The sequence below is a fragment of the Carcharhinus amblyrhynchos genome, chromosome 26 (genome assembly GCF_965287045.1).
Source record: "Carcharhinus amblyrhynchos chromosome 26, sCarAmb.v2.hapA, whole genome shotgun sequence".
Taxonomy (NCBI): Eukaryota; Metazoa; Chordata; class Chondrichthyes; order Carcharhiniformes; family Carcharhinidae; genus Carcharhinus; species Carcharhinus amblyrhynchos.
Window position 1 is genome coordinate 2,767,960 of NC_137349.1, and position 26,175 is coordinate 2,794,134.

A 26,175-nucleotide genomic window follows, 5' to 3' on the forward strand; every position below is an offset into this window, starting at 1 on the left:
AGCTTCTTCCCTGCTGCTATCAGACTTTTGAATGGATCTACCTTGCACTAAGTTGATCTTTCTCTACACCTAGCTGTGACTGTAACACTACATTCTACACACTCTCTGTTCCTTCTCTATGAACGCCATCAGATGAAAGGGCAGCATTCCAAAAGCTTGTGATTCCAAATAACCTGGTGGACTTTAATCTGGTGTTGAGACTTTTTACTGTTCTCTATGAATGGTATGCTTGGCCTGTATCGTGCACAAGAAACAATACTTTCCACTGAATACCAATACATGTGACAATAATAAATCAAATCAAACCCAAGGCTGGAATCAAACCCAAATCTGTGAGGCAGCAGTGTAACCACTGTGCCACCATAAGACAGTAAGCATTTAGAGGCACTGGGTGGCAATTTTACCTTCACTGGCTGAGTCTAACCTGCCAGCGCGCTCTCATGGTGGAACCCACCCGATTATTACCATCAGATGACTGATTAGACTGAATTGTAAACTCCAAATTTCTCCCAACTAAAAATGGATTTGAGAAAAATTGAGATTTATTTACGATTGAAAAGGGAGTTTTTTGTTCACTAAGGTACAGCTGCAGGCCAATCATGAATTCATAATTGGTAGTTAGCCAAGCATATCAGAAGTAGAAACCTTTTCTTTGTTGCTGGATCAGGCTCCTCTTGACCGGAGATTTTAACTGCAATGATATTACAACAGCGGAACGTGTCTAACTGGTACTCACGGGTAGTATTTGGTCCGTCAAATACACAGTAACGTACCATTGCTTTATAATCATCTCTGTACCAGCATGTTTAAAAGAAAATTAAACTTGAATTTATATGGCGCCTTTCACATTGTGTTTTTTGGGAGATTTTACAAACAAAATCTGACGCTGATCCCCTTTTGGGGATATTAGGGCAGATGACCAGAGGTCGGTTTTAGGGAGAAAAGATAATGAGAGAGACAGAGAGTGGTCTAGGGCCTGGAGCATAGAGTCACAGTGCAAAAGAGGCCCTTCAGCCCATCGAGTCTGCACCATGGCGCAAGAATCTTTTGCTAGACCAGCAATTATTGCCCGTCTCTAGTTGTCCTTCACCACCACCTTCTTGATGCCACTTCAGTCCATATGGTGTAGGTGCGCCTCATAGGACTGGGAGGGAGTCCAGGCATTTTGACCCAGCGACGCTGAAGAAACGGTGATATATTTCCAAGTCAGCACGGTGAGTGGTTTGGAGAGGAACTGCCAGCTGATGGTGTTCCCAAGTATCTGCTGCCTTTGTCTTTCTAGCTGGCAGTGGGTTTGGAAGGAGCTTGGGCTTAAGCAGCTGAACACACACCCACCGATCATGGAGTGAGCACTGAGCAAGGGGCCAGGATTAGAAACTTGCAGGAATCTGGCAGGGCTGGAGGAGGTTACAGGAGATAGAGGAGGGTTGAGGGCATGAAGGGATTTTTGTTTTAATTCCTTTATGGGACACGGGTGTCACCAGCTGGCCAACATTTATTGCCCATCCCTCGTTACCCAAGGGCAGTTGAGAATCAACCACATTTAGTCACATGTAGGCCAGACCGGGTAAGGACGGCAGATTTCCTTCCCTAAAGGACATTAGGGAACCAGATGGGTTTTCCCCACAATCGACAATGGTTTCATGGTCATCAGTAGATTCTTAATTCCAGATTTTTTTTTATTGAATTCAAATTCCTCCAACTGCCGTAATGGGATTTGAACCCAGGTCGCCAGAACACTAGCTGAGTTTCTGGAATAATAGTCAAGTGGTAATACCACTAGGTAATACCCTTGTTGAAAACAAGGATGTGCATTTTAAAATCAAGGTGCCTCTCTCAAGTGGGAACCCCAGTGAAGGCCAGCAAGCAGAAGGCTGATGGTGTGAATGGGACTTGGAGAAAATTTAAAAACAGGTAACCGAGTTTTTTTGGATGATAAATTTATGGTGCTGCAAAATCCCACTGTGGCCACGGTGAGAAATCAGAATTACCCATTCACTGAACCAACGTTCCGTACTTGGGCCTTTCAGTCACCACTTGTGAGAGAGAGAGAGAGAGAGAGAGAGAGAGAGAGAGAGAGAGAGAGTGAGAGAGTGTGTAGCAAATGTTAAGATAAAATAACAACAAGCTCACAAAGGATCGCCATGCTTTTCAGGAGGCCTTCTCATAGCTGGAAGCAGCTAGTGCCACATCTGGTGCCTAAGCAGGTGGCAGCATGGTTAGCACTGCTCCCTCACTGTGCCAGGGATCCGGATTTGATTCCCAGCTTGGGTTACTGCCTGTGCAGAATCCCCTTGTTCTCCTCGTGTCTGTGTGGGTTCCCTCCAGGTGCTCCGGTTTCCTCCCACAGTCTGAAAGACGCGCTGGTTAGATGTATTGACCGCGCTAAATCCTCCCTCAGTATGTCTGAACAAGTGCCGGATTTGAAGCCAGTAAATTGAACTGTAATGTGGGATCTTGCTGTGCAGAAATGAACATATCAGCGACTACACTTAATTTGCCCCAAGTACTTCAAGGCATTTGGAGGTCATGAGAGGTGCTATATAAATGCACCTTCTTCTTTCTCACAAAATGCAGGGTCATGAAGACAACACTAATTACTGAGTGATGTCTGTGAACAAAGTCTGATTTATAGAAGAATCTATTCAATCCACAGCCCATTTTCTTCTTCAGCAATGAAGTGATGGTCATATATCTAACTATTCTGCATTGCTGACCAAGAGCCTCGGGTAACAGTCTAGTTATATCAGGATCTGAACATTAATGCCCAGCTTTAGGCAACTAGTAAAGCAGCGTTAGGGTGGCACAGTGGTTAGCACTGCTGCCTCAGTGCCAGGGACCTGGGTTCAATTCTGGCCCCCAGGTCACTGTCCGTGTGCAGTTTACACATTCTCCCCGTGTCTGCATGGGTTTCCTCCGGGTGCTCCGGTTTCCTCCCACAGTCCAAGGATGTGCGGGTTAGGTTGATTGGCCATGCTAAATAGCCCCTTAGTGTCAGGGAGATTAGCAGGGTAAATACACGAGGTTACGCAGATTGGGCGTGGGTGGGTCTGTCTTTGGTGCAGACTCGATGAGCTGAATGACCTCCTCTTGTAGGGATTCGATGATTCTATGACACATCGTGTTGTTAACAATAACGGAAGAGTATACCTGTTTGTACAATCCCACATTATTATTTGGAGAGCCAGGAAGGCATGGGGTGGGGAAGAGGGGGTTGAAGTAGAAACCACATCGCACAAGGTCATGTACTGCTGGAGATGCATCATCTTCTTTTGAATAAAAAGTTACATACTTTTCCCAAAGGGTTGGAATTTACAAAATTCTGGGAAAGTTGACTGTTTAATTTCTTTTTTTGAACACCCTTTATAAAGACATTACAGTAAAGATGGCAGACACAGACCCACATTGGGATATTGGAAAAACAGGGCGAGACTGCCTGTGTGTAATAAGACACAGACTTAGTTTAAACTTAGGGCAACATGGTGACAGACTGGTTAGCACTGCAGTCTCTCAGCACCAGGGACCTGCGTTCAATTCCTGGCTTTGGGTCACTTACGTGCGGACTTTGCACTTTCTCCCCACGGGTTTCCTCCGGGTGCTCCAGTTTTCTCCCACAGTTCAAAAGGCATGCTGGTTAGATGCATTAGCTGTGCTATATGCTCCCTCAGTGTACCCAAACAGGTGCCAGAGTGTGGCCACAAGGGAATTTTCACAGTAACTTCATTGCAATGTTAATATAAGCCTACTCATGATATGAATAAACATTAATTTAAAAATGTTCACGAACACAATATCCTTTCTACTAGTCTGTATATTTTCAAAGGAAGTCTATGTCTTCAGAAATGAACAATTCAGCTCAGTAGGTTTTAAATATTAATTTATTATTCACAAGTAGGCTTACATTAACTCTGCAATAAAGTTACAGTGAAAATACCCTCATTAACGCACTCCAGTACCTTTCGAGTACACCAAGGGAGAATTTAGCACGGCCAATCCACCTAACCAACACATCTTTCGGACTGTGGGAAGAATTCTGACCAGGTAAAAAGTGTTGAAAAATGTGCTTGAATGTGACTTTAAGTATAAGTACAGTCTGGAGTTGCAAAACCCAGAACAAAATGTCTGCTATTGGGCTGGATTCCACGATTGGGCAGACTTACTGAACAATCCTGAATGCACTGATACACCAACAACCAATTAAAGATAATCAGTCACACTCGTAATTCATACACAAGGATCCGTTCTCTGCAAACAAAAGAAGCATGTTCAAGCCTTATGCCTTTTTTGAATTATCCAGGCACTTAGGGAGCCTGTATTTTCCCATTGCTTTCTCCACAGCAATACGTTGGCCAGGTTGGGCATGCCAAAGGAGAACCTTTTTTCCAGCTATATAAATTGTTCTGGCCGTTTGAAATTTGGCATGTGTTTGTCCTGATGAGTGCATGATGAAAAGCTTCGACAACACTCGTCTCTGTCTCTTCCTTTCTCAACAGTATTCAAATGTGATCATGTAGGAAGCAAATAAATGTGCCATATATTTGAATAAATCAAGTGGTTCCATTTATATGCATGGATCTGGTAGGCAAATCAGCTTTTCCCCAATTCTCATTCTGCTGTTACGCAAATTTCTTGCACTGCACAGCTGCACTGCTGAACTTTTTCCGGCTCTGATATCAGTTAAGTGCCTCAATCGCTGTTTGAAATTGTTGAAAGGGATAGTTACAGATGCATAGTGATTGCCCTTTTGTTACCAAGCCTGCTAATGAAATCACATTTATAAAAGTACCCTTTTAAAAAAAAGACAATTGCCTGTCATTACTTCACAAGAGAGCAGTTTAAAAAACCCTTTTCTTGACAAATCGGAAAATGTGGATGAATGCTCCCGATTTTAACACCATCAATTTACAGTCAACCTGCACACTGAAGTACTGGATCTACCCCCTAGTTTATTGCAGCTCTACCCAGGATGAAAAGACTCACCCTGGCCCGAGGAACACTGCAGCGAGATCGAGTAGTTCAAATTTCAATTTGTTATTGGAAATTAACAGAACCTATTTTGCTAGGAGCATAACTGATTTATCATCGGATCACAGAATCTCAACAGTGCAGAAAGAGGCCATTTGGCCCATCTAGTCTGCACTGCCTACAGCACCAGGGACCCTGGTTCGATTCCTACCCAGGGTCACTGTCTGTGCTGAGTCTGCACATTCTACCAGTGTCTGCGTGGAATTCCTCCAGGAGTTCCAGTTTCTTCCCACAGTCCAAAAGATGTGCTGCTTAGATGCACTGGCCATGCTAAATTCTCCCTCAGCGTATCTGAACAGGGCCAGAGTGTAGCAATTAGGGGATTTTCACAGTAACTTCATTGCAGTATTAATGTAAGCCTACTTGTGGCACTAATAAATAAACTTTAAACCGAGCATCAAACACAGGCCTATCCCCTTGATCCCATGTGTTTACCCCGTTAATCCCCCTAATTTACACATCTGGGACACAAAGGCAATTTAGCATGGCCAAGCTTGATTAATAAGGAGATCAGGTGTTATGAGGAAAAGGCAAGAGAATGGGGATGAGAAAAATATCAGCCAACATTGAATGGCGGAGCAGACTCAATGGGCCGAGTGGCCTTATTCCACTCCGATGTCTTATGGTCTTATCCATCGAACCCACACATCTTTGGGTTTGTTTTTATTTTACACAGAGGGTGGTGGGTGCCTAGACTCACCGCAAGGAGAGGTGGTAGAAGCGGATACGATAGTTACTTTTAAGGGGCATCTTGACAAATACGTGGACAGGGTGGGAATAGAGGATGTGATCCCTGGAAGTGTAGGGGGTTTTAGTTCAAACAGGCTGCATGGTCGGTGTAGGCTTGGAGGGCCGAAGGGCCTGTTCCTGTGCTGTAATTTTCTTTGTCCTTTGAAACCGAAGCACTCAGGTAACCCATGCAGACACTGGGAGAATGTGTAAACTCCACACAGACAGTGACCCGAGGCCAGAATTGAACCTGGATCCTTGGCACTGTGAGGCAGCAGTGCTAACCAATGTGCAGGAAAGCCTGAATAGTATTAAAAAGAAGGACTCGTTTAAAAAAACTGAAATTTATGATGTTTTAAAAATTCCAATGTGGATTCTTAAAAGAAAGTAACAATCTCATGCTACTTCACCAACATATTGCCAATTTCTACGCTCCAAAGACCATTAATCTATCATTACCAAAGACATTCTAGGTGATAAAGTTACCACAATGCAGTTGGCACAAAGACTGACTTTAAGCCCATGTAAACCCTGGAGCTGCACTTCTAATGTACTCCTAAAGGAGCAATTAGCAGCTCTGAGAAGTGGCGGTGAGCCTTGAACTTTTAGGCAAGAGCATCTTTTATGGCAGGGTGGTCCGATTGGCCATTTGACAGGGTGCAGGGTGCAGAGACACAACCAAGGTCTCGGGCTGGAATCACATGACAGTCCCAATTAGTTGGAGTTGACAAGCTCCTTTCCTTCAAGATCAAAGTTCCAATAGGCACCAAACCCTGAAAGGTTGTGAATGTAGCCCAGTCCATCAGGCAAACAAGCCTCCCATCCATTGATTCTGTCTACACTTCACACTGACTTGGCAAAGCAGCCAGCATAATTAAGGACCCCACACACATTCTCTCTTCCACCTTCTTCCTTCGGGAAAAAGATACAGAAGTCTGAGACGGCATACCAACCAACTTGAGAACAGCTTCTTCCCTGCTGCCATTAGACTTTTGAATGGACTTATCCTACATTAAGTTGATCTTTCTCTACACCCAGCTATGACTGTAACACTACATTCTGCACTCTGTCCTTTCCTTCTCTATGAACAGTATGCTTTGTCTGCATGGAGCACAAGAAACAATACTTTTCACTGTATGTTAATACATGTGATAATAATAAATCAAATCAAAAACCGCTACACAACCATCCCCATATAAAGGTACATACAACAACACAGGAATAGCAGTAGGCCATTCAGCTCACTGAGCCTCTCTGCTGCTCAGTACAATCATGGCCAACCAGCTACTTCAATGCCTCTTCCCACACTATCCCCACACCCCTTGAAGTCACTGGCAGTTAGAAATCTGTCAATCTCTACCTTAAATAGACTCAATGGCTGAACTTCCGCAATCCTCTGGAGTAGAGAATTCCAAAGATTCACCAACTTCTGAGTAAAACGTTTTCTCCTCATCTAGGTCCTAAGTGGCTTCACTTTTTTTTTGAAATTGTGCCCCTGGTTCTAGACTCTCCAACCAGGATAAACGACATCGACCTGTCTCTTCCTTTAAGTATTTAGTAAGTTTCAATGAGATCACCTCTCATTCTTTGAAACTCTACAAGACACAGGCCCAGTTTCCCGTGTCTCTCTTCATAAGACAATCCCGCCATCTCCAGAACAAGTCTGGTGAACCTTTATTACAATAATATCCTTCCTAAGGTAAGGGGACCAAAACTGTGTACACTATTCCAGGTGTGGTCTAACCAAGGTTTCTATACAGTTGAAGCAGGATGTTGCTGAGGCAGGCTCAAAAGGCCAAATGGCTTCCTCCTGCTCCTATTTCTTTAAGTTCATTGGATCGAAGAACCTCTTTGAGCAGAAGGTTATTCAGCCCATCAAGTCTGCATCAACTCTCTGTCAGAGTATCCTACCCCATTCAGCCCTCTCCCCACGTCGTATCCTAACTCTACACTTCTACTAATCCATCTAACCTACACATCTTCAGACACTAAGGGGCAATGTATCATGGCCAATCCATCTAACCTGCCCATCTTGGGAGCGTGGAAACCAGAGCACCTGAAGGAAAGCCACACAGACACGGGGAGGTGGTCTGTGTGGAGTTTGTAGTCACCCAAGGCTGGAATTGAACCCGGGTCTCTGGCACTGTGAGGCAGCAGTTCTAACTATCGCGCCACCAAGTTTGTTTTCGCTTCCTTCTCAATTTGACAGCTTGGCTTGGTGTGGCTGGTGGGTGTAGTTCGAATACAGCGGTCTACATCGAGCAGCAGTTGCAGCATAAGTTATGGCTCAGAAGGACTGTCGTTGGGTTTCAAGCATCAATATAAAATTATTGGCATCTTAATGTGCACTAGAGCTTAGCTGGAATGAATTGCAACTATCATCTTTCAGTGCTGCCATTTATTATCCGAAAGTGAAATGGCTTCCAGTATATGAAAGGAAAATCTCATTACCTGTGATACTGTGCTTGCAGGAACTGAAACTCATCTTTGATTCGATCACAGGAGTCAGAGGTAGTAAACTTCAACTGTTGTGCTGACTGTGATGGAGCCTTGGAAGGAAAACAGAATGTTAATGAAGAGACGCAGCACGATAGAATTAGCTGCACTAGCCTGCAAGTATAGAACTGAGTCACATGTCGTTAAGGGCAATTTTGGTTTTGGTAATGAAACATTGTTAAAAAAAAAAGGACAGAATGCTGCTCAAACGCTTGTTGATAAAACCATAACACACAGGAAGAGAAGGAGGCCATTCAGCCCATTGAATGGCAGCGCAGATTCAATGAGATCATTACTGATCTGATAAGTTGGTTGCTTAAACTATTATAGAATTAAGAATATCATAGATAGTGCTTGATTTTCTAATTTTGAAGCAAGGATTCTGTGACAAGCAGACACTTCACTAACACACGTGTCAAACATGTCTGCTTCTCCATAGCCTCTGGAAGCAAGGATAGAAGGAATAGAAGCAAGGATGGACCATCCGGCCCATCAAGCCTGCTCTGCCATTTATGATCATGGCCAATGTTAGGCTTCAACTCCATTTCCCTGCCCAGTCCCCATATCCCTTCAGTTCCTGAGGCATCAAGGATGTGTCTGTCTAATCCTTAAATATATCCAATGATTGCAAACCTCTAGAGTAGAGAATTCCGAAGGGACACAACCCTTTGCGTGAAGTTACTTCACCCCATCTCATTCCTAAATGATCTGCCCCTTAGATTGAAGCTGTGGCCCCTTGATCTGCTTTTCATAGCCAGAGGTATCTATCCTGACACGTCCCTTCATTATCCTGACTGTTTCAACAAGATCACCTCTCATTCTGTGAAACGCAAGAGAATATAAAACCAATTCACTGAGCTGGTCATCATAGAACAGTTCCCCTAATCACAGGGACCAATCTAGTGAAGTTTCAGTGTACTGGACAAATATATTCCTCCTTAAACATACAGGCCAAAACGGCATACACTATTCCTGGTGAGGTCTCACCAAAGCCCCCACAAATGCAGCATTTTATTTTATTCTCTTACTTCAATCCATTCGCAATAAAGGCCAGCATGCTATTTGTGGCAGACTTGCCATCAATAAGAGCATTGAGTATAGAAGTTGGGCCATTATTTTACAACTGTACAAGACATTGGTCCCTCCACGCCGACACTATACTTCAGAAAACCCACCAACGCCTCTACTTCCTCAGTAGGCTAAGGAAATTGGGCATGTCCGCTACGACTCACCAACTTTTATAGATGCACCATGGAAAGCATTCTTTCTGGTTGCATCACAGTTTGATATAGCTCCTGCTCTGTCCAATACCGCATGAAGCTACAACGGGTTGTGAACAAAGTGCAGTCCCCATCACTCAAATCCGCCTCCCATCTATTGACTCTGTCTACACTTCCCACTGCCTTGGAAAAGCAGCCAGCACAAAATCAAGGACCCCACGCACCCCAGACATTCTCTCCCAGAACAAAAACAGAAAATGTTGGAAAATCTCAGCAGTTCTGACAGCATCTGTGGGGAGAGAATAGAGCCAACATTTCGAGTCTAGATGACCCTTCGTCAGAACTCTATTCTCTCACCACAGATCTGTCAGGTCTGCTGAGATTTTCCAGCATTTTTTCAGTTTTTGTTTCAAATTCCAGCATCTGTAGTATTTTGCTTTTATATTCTCTCTTCCACTTTCTTCCATCAGGAAAAAGATACAAAAGTCTGACGTCACGTATTAACTGACTCAAGAACAACTTCTTTCCTACTACTATCAGACTTTTGAATGGACCTACTAGTTGATCTTTCTCTACACCCTTGCTATGACTGTAACACTACATTCTTGCACTCTCTCCTTTCCTTCTCTATGATTGGCATGCTTTGTCTGTGTAGCACACAAGAAACAATACCTTTCACTGTATACTAATACGTGTGACAATAATAAGTCAAATCAAAGACATTGGCACAGCCACACTTGGAGTACTGTGTACAATTCTGGTCATCATGCTAGAGGAAGGATGTTATTAAACTGGAAAGGGTGCAAAAAAAGATTTACAAACATATTACTGGGACTGGAAAGTTTGAATTAAAAGGCGAGGCTAGAACCGTTTCCCCCCTGGAGAACAGGAGATGAGGAGTGACCTTATTGAGGTTTGTAAAATCATTAGGGGCATAAATAAAATGAATAGCCAAGGTCTTACCCCCCCCATGGTAAGAGGAGTCCAAAACTAGAGGCAATAGGTTTAAGGTGAGGGGGAAAGATTTAAAAAGGGCCTGACAGGCAACTTTTTCACACAGGGGGCAGTGTGGAATGAGCTGCCAGAGGAGGTGATAGAGGCGTGTACAATTACAATATTTAAAAAACATATGGACAGGTACATGGATGGACAAGGGTTAAGGGGATCTGGGCTAAATGCAACAACTGGGACTAGTTCAATATAGGAAAGCTGGTTGGCATGGACAAGTTGGGCCAAAGGGCCTGTGTCCATGCTGTATATCTCTATGATGCTATGACCTTTTCCCCCAGTTGTTTGCTAAACTTGCATGCTAATTCTGGGTTCGTTGTACAAGTACATCCAAATCTCTATTGAAGAATTGACATCAAATTAGGACTTAATTGGAAGATCTGTTAGCCCATTCCTAACATTGTGTCCACTCTTTATACAACCAGCTTGTCTCCCTGTCCTCAGCTATCCTGAAGACATGAACTTCCCGCTGTGGCTCGTACGCTTCCAAACAGTCACCTCAATCTTCACACACACAAGTTGACACAATAAGTGATGGCAATTATTCAACTGCAGGACAGCAAGGGCAGAAACTGATCCAGTTATAACTCAGCACTTGTTCACATGCATCTTCCAGCAATCAGAAATGGGTATCCCGACTCCCTCACACATGAAGGTGTACCAAGGGGAACTGTGACAGCTTCAGCTGTTGATGTTTAGACTCAAACTGTCTCCAGATACCTTCACGTAATGGAGAGCACCCTGAAGTACAATAACATTTTTCTTTTTATTTTAAACACACCTCCTCATGGTCTTTACTGGCAAAGCCACTGGGAGCTTCAAATGTTGTCTCCTAATTGGGACTGAACAGTAAACAGTGCCACAGAGAGAAACGTCAAATCGTACACAAAACATTCCAGTTAGGGAACGATCCACTGAAAAACACCACGACCAAATTCCAAGCCCACACTAAGAACAGAGATGCAGGGTGGGATTTTCCAGTCCTTGGCACTGGCAGGATCTTCCAGTCTCGCTGAAGGCTTAGCACCACCACCACCCCCCAAATCACTCCCCCCACCCAACCCTACAGCGAGGACGGAGAAGCCATGTAAAATACCGTATTAACATCAGTGGGACCAGGAGATAGTGCTGGGGGCCAATGGCAAACTGCCTCCGCTTTGGGAGAGGATGGAGGGAGGAATCTCCTCTGTGTTCATTTAATTTTTTGCCCAATTCATCTCGTCTCTTTAGATAACAGCTGGGACAAAAGGAGCAAATGGTTTGGTGGCCAGGTTTCTTGTCCATGCTATTCTGCAGCTGAACAAACACATGTCCATATATGCTATACAGAAGAATGCCTTCCCCTTCACCCAGAGAGATACCAGGCATGCTGACACACCCACATACCATAGCCACCATATTCCGGACTGACACCCACAACAATTTGGGAAAGGGGGCTGTTGTGCACTTGTTGGGACAAAGATTCCTGATACATTTATAAAGCAACAGGATCTTGCAGGACAAATGTAACATTTGGGTTGTTTTTGGTTACAGGGTATTAGAAGCGGTAATGAACCCAAGTCATGCCGACCCAGAATTCGAAGATTTTAAACTCCAATTCATTTGCATTCCACGGTGGATGCAAACAACACCCAGAACTGGCTGTGCCCCAGCCCGAGTCCGCTCCCTCTCCCCGAGGCTGGGCAGGCAGGACAGCTCAGTGAAGCATAGACGTGGAAAAACAAGCAACAACAGGCTGAGGAGATGAAAGCAAAGCTCCGTTCTGGCGCTGTTCACTCTGGAAGACAGCCCACTAGTGTTTGAACTAGCCAAGTAGTACCTGGCTATCAGAATCTTTCCCAAAGCCCAGCAGGTTTGCTTTGCCTGAACCAGAATCGAGAGTAACGCTGTCAGCCATTTTGGAGCAAGCAGTTATGAAAAGGTAACTTCTAAGAAGCTCTTAAGTGTCTGGTCAGTCTGCCAACAAGTCCTTGGCTATCCCCATATCCAGAATACAATTTAAATATCAATGTCCTATGCATTATTGAAAAGCACCCTCAGTTCAAACTACATATTAATGGCTCCAGTACAGGAAAACAATTTCAACACTGGAATAAATATGGCCTCTAGCTGCTTCAACAAGAGATAATATGTTCCTGTTTCAACAGTCCCACACTGACAGTGTCAGGGTAACAGAGCAGCTCCATCACCTTCCCCTTCCCCAAAGCAACATCAGGTACTAATGCGATTCACTGGAATAAAAGGGAGAAATTGCAGAGGAAACGGATATTGCTGATTAAAAATTGCAGAAACATTTTCCTCACGGAAGATTCTTGGAGTTTCAAAAGTATTTGTGAAACTTCTCTTGTTCTTTTGCTCCGAATCTGTCGCAATCCAGTTAACTCTTAAGGTGCTCACAAAGAGGGGCGGCGCGGTTGGAACAGTGGTTAGCACCGCTGCCTCACAGCGCCAGGGACCTGGGTTCGATTCCCAGCTTGGGTCACTGTCTGCGCAAAGTCTGCACGTTCTCCCCATGTCTGTGGGGGTTTCCTCCGGGTGCTCCGGTTTCGTCCCACAGTCCAAAAGAGAGGTTGGTTAGTTGCACTGGCCGTGCTAAATTCTCCGTCTGTGTACCCGAACAGGTACCAGAGTGTGGCGACTAGGAGATTTTCACAGTAACTTCATTTCAGTGTTATTGTAAGCCCTACTTGTGACTAATAAATAAATTAAATCAATGCATTAATCATGGGGAAGAATCAAGCAGGTTAAGAGTTAATCTGCCTTTGCAGTCAAATTGTACAAAGTCAGGTCCTACCTGGGTTTGAGCTAATGCAGTTAGTTTATTTATTTGGTGTCACAATTAGGCCTACATTAACAGTGCAATGAAGCTACTGTGAAAATCCCCTAGTCGCCAAACTCTGGCACCTGTTCGGGTAACTGGAAGGGGAATTTAGCATGGCCAGTGCACCCAACCAGCACCCATGCAGACACGGGAATAATGTGCAAATTCCGCACAGTGAACCAAACCGGGCATTGAACCCAGGTCCCTGGCGCTGTGAGACAGCACTGCTAAACACTGTGCCAACATGCCACCCCCAAGGATCTGTTGGTACCTTGCAAAGCTTTTGTAAATAATCTCCGATAACGTGTGCCATTTTAAGTGCCCAGTTGAATACATGGTCTGAGGGGCAGTAGGGTTTGAAACGAGCACACCGAGACCAGTATATTTCGCAATAGGCATTGGTCCACCTCAGCAGTAAGGTTCCACCTTGTCCTGTAAAGTGATTTGTTCAACAAGGGGCCAAACATCTTGTAAAACCGCTACAGTCACAACTGTGCACATTAGTGAACATGCTGACATGAGGGAGAAAATATGACGGGCTGTTCCATTCCCTGAAATATTTTCCCATCTTCTTCTCACTTGCTGATAAGTGTTTCAACTCTAACCGGACATATTTCTGGAGGTCGTTTCACAGCCAACCCGTCCCAACCACTGGTCAAACTTTCCTCCCATCTCATCCGTAAACAAAAAAGGTTTTCTAATAAAAAGGAAATTACCAGGAGCAGTCAGGCCGGAGAGTCCCATGAGGCTGCCCCATCATTGGATAAGATGAAGGCCAATCTGATCTTGGCCTCAAGTCCATTTTCCTCTCTGACCTTTTGACCCACAACTTTTCTCTCAGTTTCAACACACATTGAATCATAGAATGCTACAGTTCAGAAAGAGGCCATTAGGCCCACTGAGCTTGCACTGATAACAATCCTATCCAGGCCCTACACTCTTAACAGCCTGTAGTTACCCTGCCAATCCCCCCCCTCCCCCGACACTCAGGAACAATGTAGCCTGGCCAGATCTCTGGAGTGTGGGAGGGAACTGAAGCACCCAGAGGAAACCCATGCAGACACAGGGAGAATGTGCTAACTCCACACAGACAGTGACCCAAGGCCGGAATTGAACCCTGGTCCCTGGCACTGTGAAGCAGCAGTGGTAACCACTGTGCCACCATATACATTTGTCTATATGTAGTCAACGACTCCGCCACCACAGCTCCCTGCAATTGTGATGATTCACAAATCTCTGATGTTCCTCCTTATCCCGCTCATTAATGGATAACCCCCCTGGACATTTGTTCATGCCCATAACTGTTCACCTCCAGCAGCGTCTGGCAAACCCTGGCAACTCCAGGACAACTCTGCAGGTTTGACACCCTGAGACCTCCCGCATTTAGAATCAGCTTCAACACAACTGTTCATTTCTGTAGATTTCCCCCGTTTATTTTATACGATGGTGGATGATGTCACTGGAGGAGTCACTGAATCCGACTGGTGTGAAAGCGTCAATTTGATTCAAGAGGAAACAAGTCAGTAACCAAACCCCCCACTCCCCCAAAGTGCTCCAGCCATCAGATCATTTCAATGCTGCTCATGAGCAAACAGGCAGCATGGTGGCACAGTGGTTAGCATTGCTGCCTCACAGCACCGGAGACCCGAGTTCAATTCCCAGCTTGAATCAACGTATGTGTAGAGTTTGCATGTTCTCCCCATGTCTGCATGCGTTTCCCTCTGGGTGCTCCAGTTTCCTCCCGCAGTCTGAAAGACGTGACTAGGTACAATGATCTGAACAGGTGCCAGAGTGTGGCGACTCGGAGAGTTTCACAGCAACTTCATTGCAGTGTTAATGTAAGCCTGAATTGTGACTAACAAATAAACTTTTTAAACGTTGCTCCAAACAAAAGCAAAACCAAGTATCAAAAAGACACATTAAAGAGCTTAAGAATTTACGGGCATTGCACAGAGGAGTGTGTTTGTTCATTCAATCGCTGTGCTCAAATTGGCTCCCACAATTTCTTTCATTATTCCATTCCACCTTACAGCTGTAACAGTCGTGCGTGCAATCCCTTCCAAAAAAGTGTGTCGCTGTTGGAAAATAGCAACCCTTAATTCCGTTCCCAATGACGCGTCGGGTGTAATCCTGTGCCTCACTATAAGCGAAGAAAATTCACAAGCGTGCATCCTTAACTTGCTGCACGTAAGCTCGTAAGAAAAGAATGGCTGCGAGATTATGGGTGACATTGCTATGGTTACCAGACCACCAGAGTTCATTGCAAATCACGAGCGCAACACAGCTACTTAGGATAAGCTTCAACTGGCAAATAAAAGTTGATCATCTTACACAGCCTGTATCAGTAAGGGATTACTGGTATGGCCCAGCTTTTTATGTTTTTTTTGGGACTGTGCGCATCATTGCTGCTGGGAGCCAGAGGAAACATTACACCACATTCCAGCCAAAGCATCATTTTAGATTTCCACAGCACTTCCCGCAGAGCACTACATTTCACAACTCTATCGCCTGATAGAGTTAAGAAGAGACCAGTAAGCAACTGGACAAAGTAAATTGGTCAGGAGTTCGTTAGAGAATCATAGATTCCCTCCAGGGCAGAAAGAGGCCATTTAATCCATCAAGTCAGCACTGACAACAATTCCACCCAAACCCTCTCAGTGTAACCCCGCGTTTTTACCCTGCTAAGCCATCTGACACTAAGGGGCAATTTAGCATGGCCAATCAACCTAATCCATGTGTTGGGTCCATTCATTCCTCTGAATAGAAGGGACAGCACTGATATAGGTTTTAAAATGGTTTTCTTTTATTGATCAGAACTCAAAATATTAACATGGCAGAAGCAGGAAAAAAGCAAACCTGGAGACTGGTTTCCACTGCCAGCCCCTGTATGGAACATGAACACACTGAACCGGATCTTGAAAACAAACTGAAAACACACACTAAAATCCCAATTATATATCAACTATCATCTCATTATTGGAAATGCTTTTCGCAGACTGTCTCTGTCTTAGACAAACAATCCTTGCAGCTGCTATGAAAAAAAACTTGTTTGCCTGCATTGTGTACCCTTCAGGAATGCAGTCAATTTTTAACTAACCTTTAGCCTTCTGATTCTTCATGTAATCAAGTTAAGAGTCAATTTTTAAGCTTAGCAGAATTAGTTGCATAGGCAGAAATATCTTAAATGAAGTCTTTGCATAGACTGAAGCAAACAGAGTTAAGTGTACACAGAACTCCCCACCCATCTTTGAAGTGTGGAAGGAAACCCACACAGATACAGGGAGAACGTGCAAACACCACACAGATCATCACTCGAGGCTGGAATCAAACTCGGGTCTCTGGCGCTGTGAGGTGGCAGTGCTAACACCACAGTACCACCATTCACTCTGAAGGTACCAGACCTTTTAAAAAAGGTGTCTTTTTGAGATGTGGGTGGGGAGAAGAAGGGTAGCAAGGTGGCAATGACACTGGACAAATAATCCAGAGGTCACATCTAATTTCCCAAAGGCAGAAATTCAAATTCCACCACGTCAGCCCAGGGAAATTAAGTTCAATTCATTAACAAGTCTGTAGTAAAGTGAGACTGTCGCAAAAATTCATTCCACTAACATCCTTTAGGAGAGGAAACCTACTGCCTTATCTGGTCTGGTCTCAGTGACTCCAAATCCACTGGAATGTGTCTGATTATTAACTCTCTTCCAAAACTGCACAAGTTGCAAACCACACAAGTTGCATCAAACTGCTACAGGGAGCACCGTGGGCGCACCTACACCGCACAGCAGTTTTAGAACATGGTTCACCATCACCTTCTTGAGGGCAGCAAATTCAGGCCCAGTGACACTCATATCTTAAGAATAAGATGGTGGATTTAAGGATCCCGGTCCTTCAGGTCTGACATCTGGATGGTAAACTGGGGCAGTCTGCGGAGATATTGGAGAGGGCTAGGTGAGACTGTACTCCTTGGTTTTGAGAGGAAATTTGATGGAGGTGTTCAAAGTTACGAATGGCTTTGATAGTGCAAAAAAAAATCTATATTATACTAGCTGGATTGTTCTACAAAACAACTGGCACAGGCATGATGGGCCAAATGGCCTCCTCCTTTGCTACATCATTCCAGGCAGATAGATATGTATTTCAGGAGGGATTCATGAAGAGTAACTGTTACAATGTTGTGACCCACCAGAAATACTAATATTGCCCAACTCTCTGATCCCTGGTAAATCAGATATCTGTTTTAAATGCTTCAATGCATTGTCAGTAGCACCAAAATGAATCCCTCCTTTGCATACGTCACTCTATACCAGCCAGGTAAGGTACTATTGCTGATGTTCCCAACGTGAGGGCATCCGGGACTGCTGCCCACCACCCTGGTTCATGCTACAGGAGAACTACAACTCTCAGCATGCCCGGGGGTTCTAGCACAAGCACTGAAGGCAGCAAGGGGAACAAGGCTGCACATGCAGAGGGGTCACCTACTTGGAGAGGGTATGAAAATCTGGTCTACATGTTCAGGGTTCTAAAATGTGAAAAGAAGCTCGCATGACAAGATTAGTCCAGAGGCTGGAGCGTACTGTTGGCCCTGGGACTTGGAGGGGTCCATGGGGAGCTGGGGCTCTGGAACTCAGGAGCTGTTGATAGCTCCGTGCTGCTGGCAAGTTGAGAGTTCACAGAGACCCTGGAGTAATCTCACTCAGTGAAGCTCGAGTGCTCCATTACACGGGCAACACAGCTGAGAAACTGGGGTCAGGCCAGTGCTCAGGAGTATAGCCTGGCCAGCACAGCAGGATACAGTCTCAGGAAGACATCAGCTCAGCTGGAAAAGACAATCAAGGCAGCTGGATCAGGAAGAAAACCTGAGAGAGATCTTTTGGTGACAACTGTATATGTGGAACTTGGCTGGATCCAAGTTGGTAGTGACTATTTCAAAGAGAGGAGCCAAGACCCTCATGAGGAAGAAAAACAAATTGTGAGATTTACAGTGATCACTGATGTCTGGGTGGGCTGCTGAGAGAATTTAGGGGGTTCCATTTTAGTTTTATCCACCATTTTGCAGTAATCACAGCTTGTCTACTCATTCATGCACATCACGCATTAACTCTGGACTTTAGGATAAAAGATCGATTGTATGGATTGTATATTTTGTGAACCTTTGTATAATAAAAATGTTTCTGCTTGTTTAAAAACCATGGAATCTTGCAGCTTTATTCTAAGTTACTGCAATTTTAAATGTTCTCTAATTTACAAAAAGTCGCTGGTCCCTAACTGGATTACAACAAGGGCACAAAAATTCTATGAAGGAGTTAATTTGGTCGATCTCAGTAGGTTTCAAATCCCCCCATTGCAGTACTGTACTCGATTGGTGTTGTCATCGTCACTACTTTACCCAGGATTCTGAAAAGCATCAATCATGCCGTGAAAAATAACTTCCCAACATCAGGGTTAAGTTTGTAATTGCCCAGTTTTGAAGCTGTACCCCTCACCTCCCAATTCAGGTTAAAGTCACATCACTTACCAGACAACACAAGGACACCTCTCAGACATCTCCTTCCAAAGCTAAGACAGTTCAAAGTTAATTTATTAGCCACAAGTAGGCTTACATTTACACTGCATTGAAGTTACCGTGAAATTCCCCTCGTCGCCACACTCCAGCATCTGTTTGGGTCAATGCCCCTAACCAGCACGTCATTCAGGCTGTGGGAGCAAACCAGAGCACCTGGAGGAAACCCATGCAGACATGGGGAGAACATGCAAACTCCACACAGACAGTGACCCAAGCTGGGAATCGAACGCAGGTCCTTGGCGCTGTGAGGCAACAATGCTAACCACTGTGCTGATTGTTCTGAAACAAACTGCAGGGAACAGGCTGCTAGACTCCCCCTGTGTGTGTGGAGGTATTTGACCCCACATGGAGATCCTTAAAGCTACTATACAAACATACAAAAGCCTACCACCTCTACTTTCTCAGGAAGCTAAGGAAATTTGGTATGTCCACTACAACTCTCACCAACTGCTACAGATACACCATAGAAAGCATTCCGGTTATATCACAGCTTGCCGTGGCTTCTATTCTGTCCAAGTCCACAAGAAACTACAAAGTGTTGTGAACTAACCCCAGTCCATCATGGAAACCAGCATCCCATCCATTGACTCTGTTTACACTTCCCGGAGCCTCATAAAAGCAGCCAGCATAATCAAGGACCCCATGCACCCCATTATATACTTCCTCCCACCTTTTTTAAAGGATTAAAAAGTTTGAGGTCATGAACCAATCAACTCAAGAACAGCTTCTCCCTGCTGTCATCAGACTTCTGAATGGACCTACCTTGCATTAAGTTGATCTTTCTCTACACCCTAGCTATGACTGTAACACTACATTCCGCACCCTTTCCTTTCCTTCTCTACGTACGGTATGCTTTGTCTGTAAAGTGCACAGGAAACAATACTTTTCCCTGCATGCTAATACATATAATAATAGTACATCAAAGCAAGGAGGTCACAAAAATGGATGTACATCACTGGCACAGGGCACAGAAGTTCCAGATGTGCTGCACCAGCCAAATCTATTCTGCAAAGCTTTATTGTGGAGACAATGTTGCTTATGTCATGCCTAGTGGTCATTTCTTTTCTTGTCTATGCCCCCATCTCAGCAGCTAGCTTCTCCAGATAGATTTTAAAGCTCTGGGTCATTCTCCTTCCTGTCTATTGTTGTCTGCTGAAAGCAAATTTAGCTTTGCTAATTTGTCTTGATAGCTATTGATTTAGAATACTTTCAACATATTACTGATGCAAGCACATTATCAAGATAATTAACATTGTTCAGAATGAACCATAAGGTACGTAATGTGCACTATTTATAGAGTGAATGAAGGTGGTTGAGAATGAGACCGACCTCAGCTTTGAACGTTTGTGTTGACCAGAACCAAGCAGTCACACGCATGCACGGTCTCCCATGAGATTTCGCAGAACATTCTTCCGAAATGACCTCAGTGCAATGCAATGCTATCCAGAGCCCAGTCCGCGGATCTGAGAGTCTGGCACATGTGCCAAAGTATACATTGTGCACAAACGCAAGATTGCCCTTCAGGAGAAAGAAAATCCTTGCACGTCAACTCCTAAGCGCACAGCATCTGCAGCTTAAGTATGCAGCAGTGACTGGAGAACTTAATTTAAAATCAGCATGGGAAAAATGCTTTAGGAACTTCCATTTGATAGGGAGGGAGTCAAAAAGAACAGTCTGGAACATTTAGCAATTGGACACGCTGTTGGAAAACTAACTAGAGGAGGTGACAGATGCAGGTAACCATTAGATCAATCAAGGTTCCGTGAAATTTATGAAGGATGAAGTAGGTCTGCATTAATTGGCATGGAAATTTACAAAGGAATATTATTTTACTCATTATGTCACAAGTAGGCTTACATTAACACTGCATTGAAGTTACTGTGAAAATCCCCGAGTTGTCACACCCCAGTGCCTGTTCGGGTACACAGAGGGAGAATTTAGCACGGCAAATGCACCAATATCCACTCGAGCTGTGAAACAGTCCTGACAGGTAAGAGGCCATTCAGCCCATCAAGTCTGCACTGACCACAATCCCAGCCAGTCCCTATCCTCTTAACCTCATGTATTTATCCTAGTTATAGTCCCCCTGACACCAAGGATCAATTCAGCATGGCCAATCCACCTAACCCCGCACATCTCTGGACTGTGGGAGGAAACCCACGCAGACACGTGGAGAACATGCAAACTCCACCCAGACAGACAGTGACCCAAGCTGGGAATCGAACCTGGGTCCCTGGTGCTGTGAGGCAGCAGTGCTAATCACTGTGCTACCATGAAACTCAATGGTTGTAACATTGTCTCATTTACAGATATTTATAGTGGGACAATCAGGAGACAGCGATGGGGCTGCTGTAGAAGTGAGAGTGTAGAAGCAATAGAGTGCCCAATTGAGACAGAGAGAGAGACACACACACAGACCAGGGCGAGAGCACCCGAGGGAGGGAGCGCATGAAAGAGAGGGAAAGAGCAAGGAGAAAAAGTGTATAGCGAGATAGGACTGCGTTGAGGAGACTCGAAGAGCTCTGAGCCAGACTGTCTCCGTCATCTAAAACACACGCCAGACACGCATCCCCCTGAACTTTATTTATAAGAATTTGAAACAATGAATATAAAATCAATTGCGGTGACCTTTAAGTAACCTTTAAGTCTAACGTTCATATCTTTCCCTCAGGTGCTGAATGCAGCCATTATGATTACAATCAGAGTCTGGCTAAACAGATGCCGCTCGTGTGGTAATGTCAAGCTGTCTTCATTTAAATAAAAGCCATCTGCAAGAGCAAACAAGAACTCAGGCACCAAAGTTACTGGCCTGCAATTGTACTCCAGTTCTTGCTAAAATAATTGTCAGCACCAGTCCGGCAGCAAGCGCACATTCCGTTGTGTAAAATGGTCATCAGGAGATTTCCAAAAGCAAACTGAAATTTTTGTACAACGTTCACCGGACCAGTGAGAGAGAGAAACAGGCATGAGTTCTCCTTACTTAATTAACTTATGTCACAAGTTGGCTGACATTAACACTGCAATGAAGTTACTGTGACAATCCCCATGTCGCCACACTCTGGCACCTGTTTGGGTACACAGAATTTAGCATGGCCAATGCAGCTAACCAGTCTTTCGGACTATGGGAGGAAACCAGAGCACCCAAGGGGGAAACCCACAGAGGCACGGGGAGAATGTGCAAAATCCGCACAGTGACCCAAGCTAAGGGACAATTTACCATGGTCAATCAACCTAAACTACACATCTATGGAGTGTGGAAGGAAACCAGAGCACCCAGAGGAAACCCATACAGACATGGAGAGAACGTGTAGACTCACAGTCACCCCAGGCCGGTTTGAACCCAGGTCCCTGGTGCCATGAAGCAGCAATGCTAACCACTGTGCCACCTTTCTACACAATTGGAGGAAAAGAAAGTATTTGAGCTTAGTAACGAATACCAGTGGTGGCAATGGCCGGAGCAGTGACAAAGTGATCAATGGAGTACAACAACAACATTCATGCTATACAATGATTGAAGCAATGTGTTTTGGACTGTTTCAGTGTTGATTCTTGTCTGATTAGTAAAGGGGGAGAACATTAGGGTGGGTAACCCAGTGTGAATTTGACAGGCCAAATGCCCACCTTTGTGCTTTTATGACTCCTTCTCCATGACCACAATACAGTTGATGAGGTAGGTTTTAAACAGTGTTGGAGAAGGGTGGAGAAGGAGAAGTGCACAGACCTGGGGGAATGAATTTGAGAGGATAGACTGCTTAAGGCACAGGCACCGATGATTGCCAAACAGCACTGGGGTATGATGTCATTATTCCAATAACACATGGATAAGAATAGACTAAAGCAAGACAATGCTCAAAGCTTTGGTCTTTCTAGGACACAGGGACGTCCCACTCAGCTTTAGGGGCAAATAATAAGCCTAGAGTTTCCAATCCACATTAAAATGGCCCATTTTAAAATCTAGGGCCTAAGGATGCTGTTTATGTAGATATATGTCAACATGTTGGGTGCAAACATCTAGCCAGAGATTCAGGAACTCTCTAGAATGAAAAAAAAAGCCCACTTCCAATCACAAGATATTCACATTAGGCAAATCAGCAATAGAAGGTCCAATCATAATAGAATGAACTACAGGGATATACAAGCTGAATTGCTGGAATTGGCCCAAATGTGGCCCCAGAAGTGGTTGTATGTCTCTCTACATTGGAAAGAAGAGTAGATATTATGGCTCCTCAAGCCTGCTCTGCCATTCACTACGATCATTCTCTTCTACATCAATCCCACTTTCTCAACTCATCTTACCCTCAAAAAGATCAATCTCAACCTTGAATACTGAGTGACCGAACATCCACAGCCCCCTGGGGTAGAAAATTCCTGTGTATCACAGCCTTCTGAGTGAGGAAATTTCTCATCTCAGTCCTAAATTACAGCCCCTTCTCCTGAAGTTGAATTGCGGTTGTAGACTCTCTACATCTATCCCATCAACCCCTCCGCCCACGCATCCCCCTCCTCCCTCTCCTCCCCCCCCAACACACAATTGCCCACATCCTTAAGAAACAGTTGAGAATGGGTAAAGGATTCTTGAAGACAGATCTCTGTCTGCTCAGTGTCTTCTCGATTGCATCCTTTCTGCAGCTATATTTTGGGTAATTGATCTATCCCAGAGAAGTCAATGTCACAGAAGTGTCGCAAGATTTTAAACAGTGGTCACAGAATTCCTACGGTGCAGAAGGAGGCCATTCAGCCCATCAAGTCTGCATCGACAACAATCCCACCCAAGTTCTCTCACTGCAACTCCATATATTTACCTTGCTAATCTCCCTGGCACTAAGGGGCAATTTACTATGGCTAAATCAACCTAGCCCGCACATCTTTGGACTGTGGAAGGAAATCAGAGCACCTGGAGGAAACTCACACAGACACAGAGAACATGCAAACTCCACATGGACAGATGGTCACCCGAGGCTGGAATTGAACCCGGATCACTGGCTCCGTGGGACAGCAGTGCTAACCACTGTGCCACCATGTCCACAGATGGGATTCATAACATGGTCTCTGGGAGAATTACTACATTGGCAAGAGGTGCACAGGGCTGCCACAGTGTTTATATAGCAGCAATATTCCCATTACTGCTACCATCAGAAACGGCAAACTACCCACAGGATTTATTGCGGAGATGCAATGTTATTTACTCAGGCATGTTGGACGTTTCTTTTTTTAATTCATTCATGGGACGTGGGCCTCGCTGGCTGGCCAGCATTTATTGTCCATCCCTAACTATCAGCAGGCAGTTGAGAGTCAACCACATTGCTGTGGCTCAGGAGTTACATGTAGGCCAGACCAGGTGAGGATGGCAGATTTCCTTCCCTAAGGAACATTAGTAAACCAGGTGGGTTTTTTCTGGACAATCGCAAATGGTTTCATGATTATCTGTAGGTTCTTAATTCCAGATATATTTGTTTGAATTCAAATTCCACCATCTGCCGTGGTGGGATTCGAACCCGGGTCCCCAGAACATGAGTTGAGTTTCTGGATTAATAATGCCACCAGGTCACTGACTACATTTGCAGCTGATCTCCTACGAAGGGGTTGGTTTCAGAGGAGAGTGATAATTTCCTCTGCCTGGCTTGACAAGGACTTTGGAAATGATTAGGCTTTTGATTTGTTTTATAAAGTTGTTTAGTAAGCAGAAATCTATGATAATTGATTAAAATATTTAAATTAAATATACCCTGCTCCTTTGTTATCCTACTAAACAGGAGTTCAATGAGGAGCTTTTCACAAAACTAACATTTGTATTCACATTCAGTGCTGACCTTCTACTTCAGATGTGAATGCCATCACTCGAGTTATCCAATCAGCTTTCCTCCTCAAAATTTTTTATGATTTCCCCATGCACTCTTATCTGCCCAAGGCCGTCTGCAACATTCATGCTTTTGACAGTCAGCTGGGGGCGGGGAGGGGGGGGGGGGGATGCTCAGACTGCCTCAGCCCCAACGCTCACAGTCAATGTTACTTACACTCAATGCACTCCTGCTGGGTGCAGCTGGTTCTTACAGCATACACCGCACCCCCACCCCTCGCCAAACCAAACCTTCAAAACACTGCCAGTCATATCCCAGAGAAGAATATTAAGTGTCTGCAACTGGTGACAGTCAAGGAGTGAAGTAAACCAAATTTGAAAGGTCAATGGAGTCTCAGGTCTGAGCACACAGCTCTGACAAAATCCAAACTGCCACTTGTTAAAGATTCATATTGATCTCCATTTTAATTTTTCCAGTAATTGTTTTGCTATCATTTCTGCTTTCAAAGGACAGAAAGCATTGATTGTGGTCATCGATTTACAGATGGATTTGCAATGGGAACTTCAATAGGTTACATTTACATTGCTTGACTCCAGTGCAAATAACATATTGATTTAATGCCAGAGGTGCTGTGGTTAGAGAATCACAATCTTGGTATCTGGATTCATATTAGGTAGCCCCGTGAAAACTCCTGCACCGCGGCCTCGTGCGAGGCAGTTCCAATAAGCCATCAGGCATCTTCACATTTCCTCAACACAATCGATTTTGTTCCAAAGGCACTGGCCAAAATCACCCAATAATCAGAAATTTTTAAAAATGTGGGGCAGCATGGTGCCACAGTGGTTAGAACTGCTGCCTCACAGAGCCAGGGATCCAGGTTCAATTCTGGCCTTGAGTGATTATGCAGATTCCGCACAGACAGACATTCTCCCCACGTCTGCGTGGGTTTCCTCTGGGTGCACCGATTTCCTCCCACAGTCCAAAGGTTAGGTTGATTGGACAAGCTAAATTGTCCCCAGTGTCAGGGGGATTAGCAGGGTAAGTGTGTGGGGTTACAGGAATAGGGCTTGGGTGGGATTTTGTTGGTGCAGACTCAATGGGCTGAATGGCCGCCTTTGTACTGTAGGGATTCTATGATGTTGATGCATGTGCAGGAGACTTCAGAAACACACTTACAAGCACCATTTGCTGGTCTCAACCCACAACCACATTGTTCCAGGCAACTGTTTAGACAGAGAATTTGCATTTTAAATGTTCACAAAGGCAGGTTTGACGTGGAAAATGTTAACAGAGGAAAAACTGACAACGTCTACAAACAGAAGGTATTCAATAATGTATATGCAGCACATCAGATACTGCAACGGACAAACAAAATATTTCAATTCAGACGGAAGGTTCTGCTCCTTTGAAAATAAAGATTGCAGTTCGAGCAGACACAGCAAATGGTCGGGAAAGACAGAAGGGTCATTTGGTCAAGTTAATTTTGCAAGTACCATCTTTTGGTTGCATCATAGAGGC

General features: G+C 44.5%; 1 protein-coding gene across 2 annotated transcripts in view; it reads right to left on the reverse strand.

Moving 5' to 3' along the window:
* The window catches only part of LOC145358725 (TLE family member 5-like), a 128,092-nt gene that overhangs the window by 78,994 nt on the left and 22,923 nt on the right, over positions 1-26,175 (reverse strand). For both annotated transcript variants that reach the window (XM_080212976.1, XM_080212975.1), the window contains exon 2: positions 8,206-8,303. In XM_080212976.1, coding sequence (XP_080069102.1) covers positions 8,206-8,303 — 98 coding nt within the window. The remainder of the gene's footprint in view (positions 1-8,205; positions 8,304-26,175) is intronic.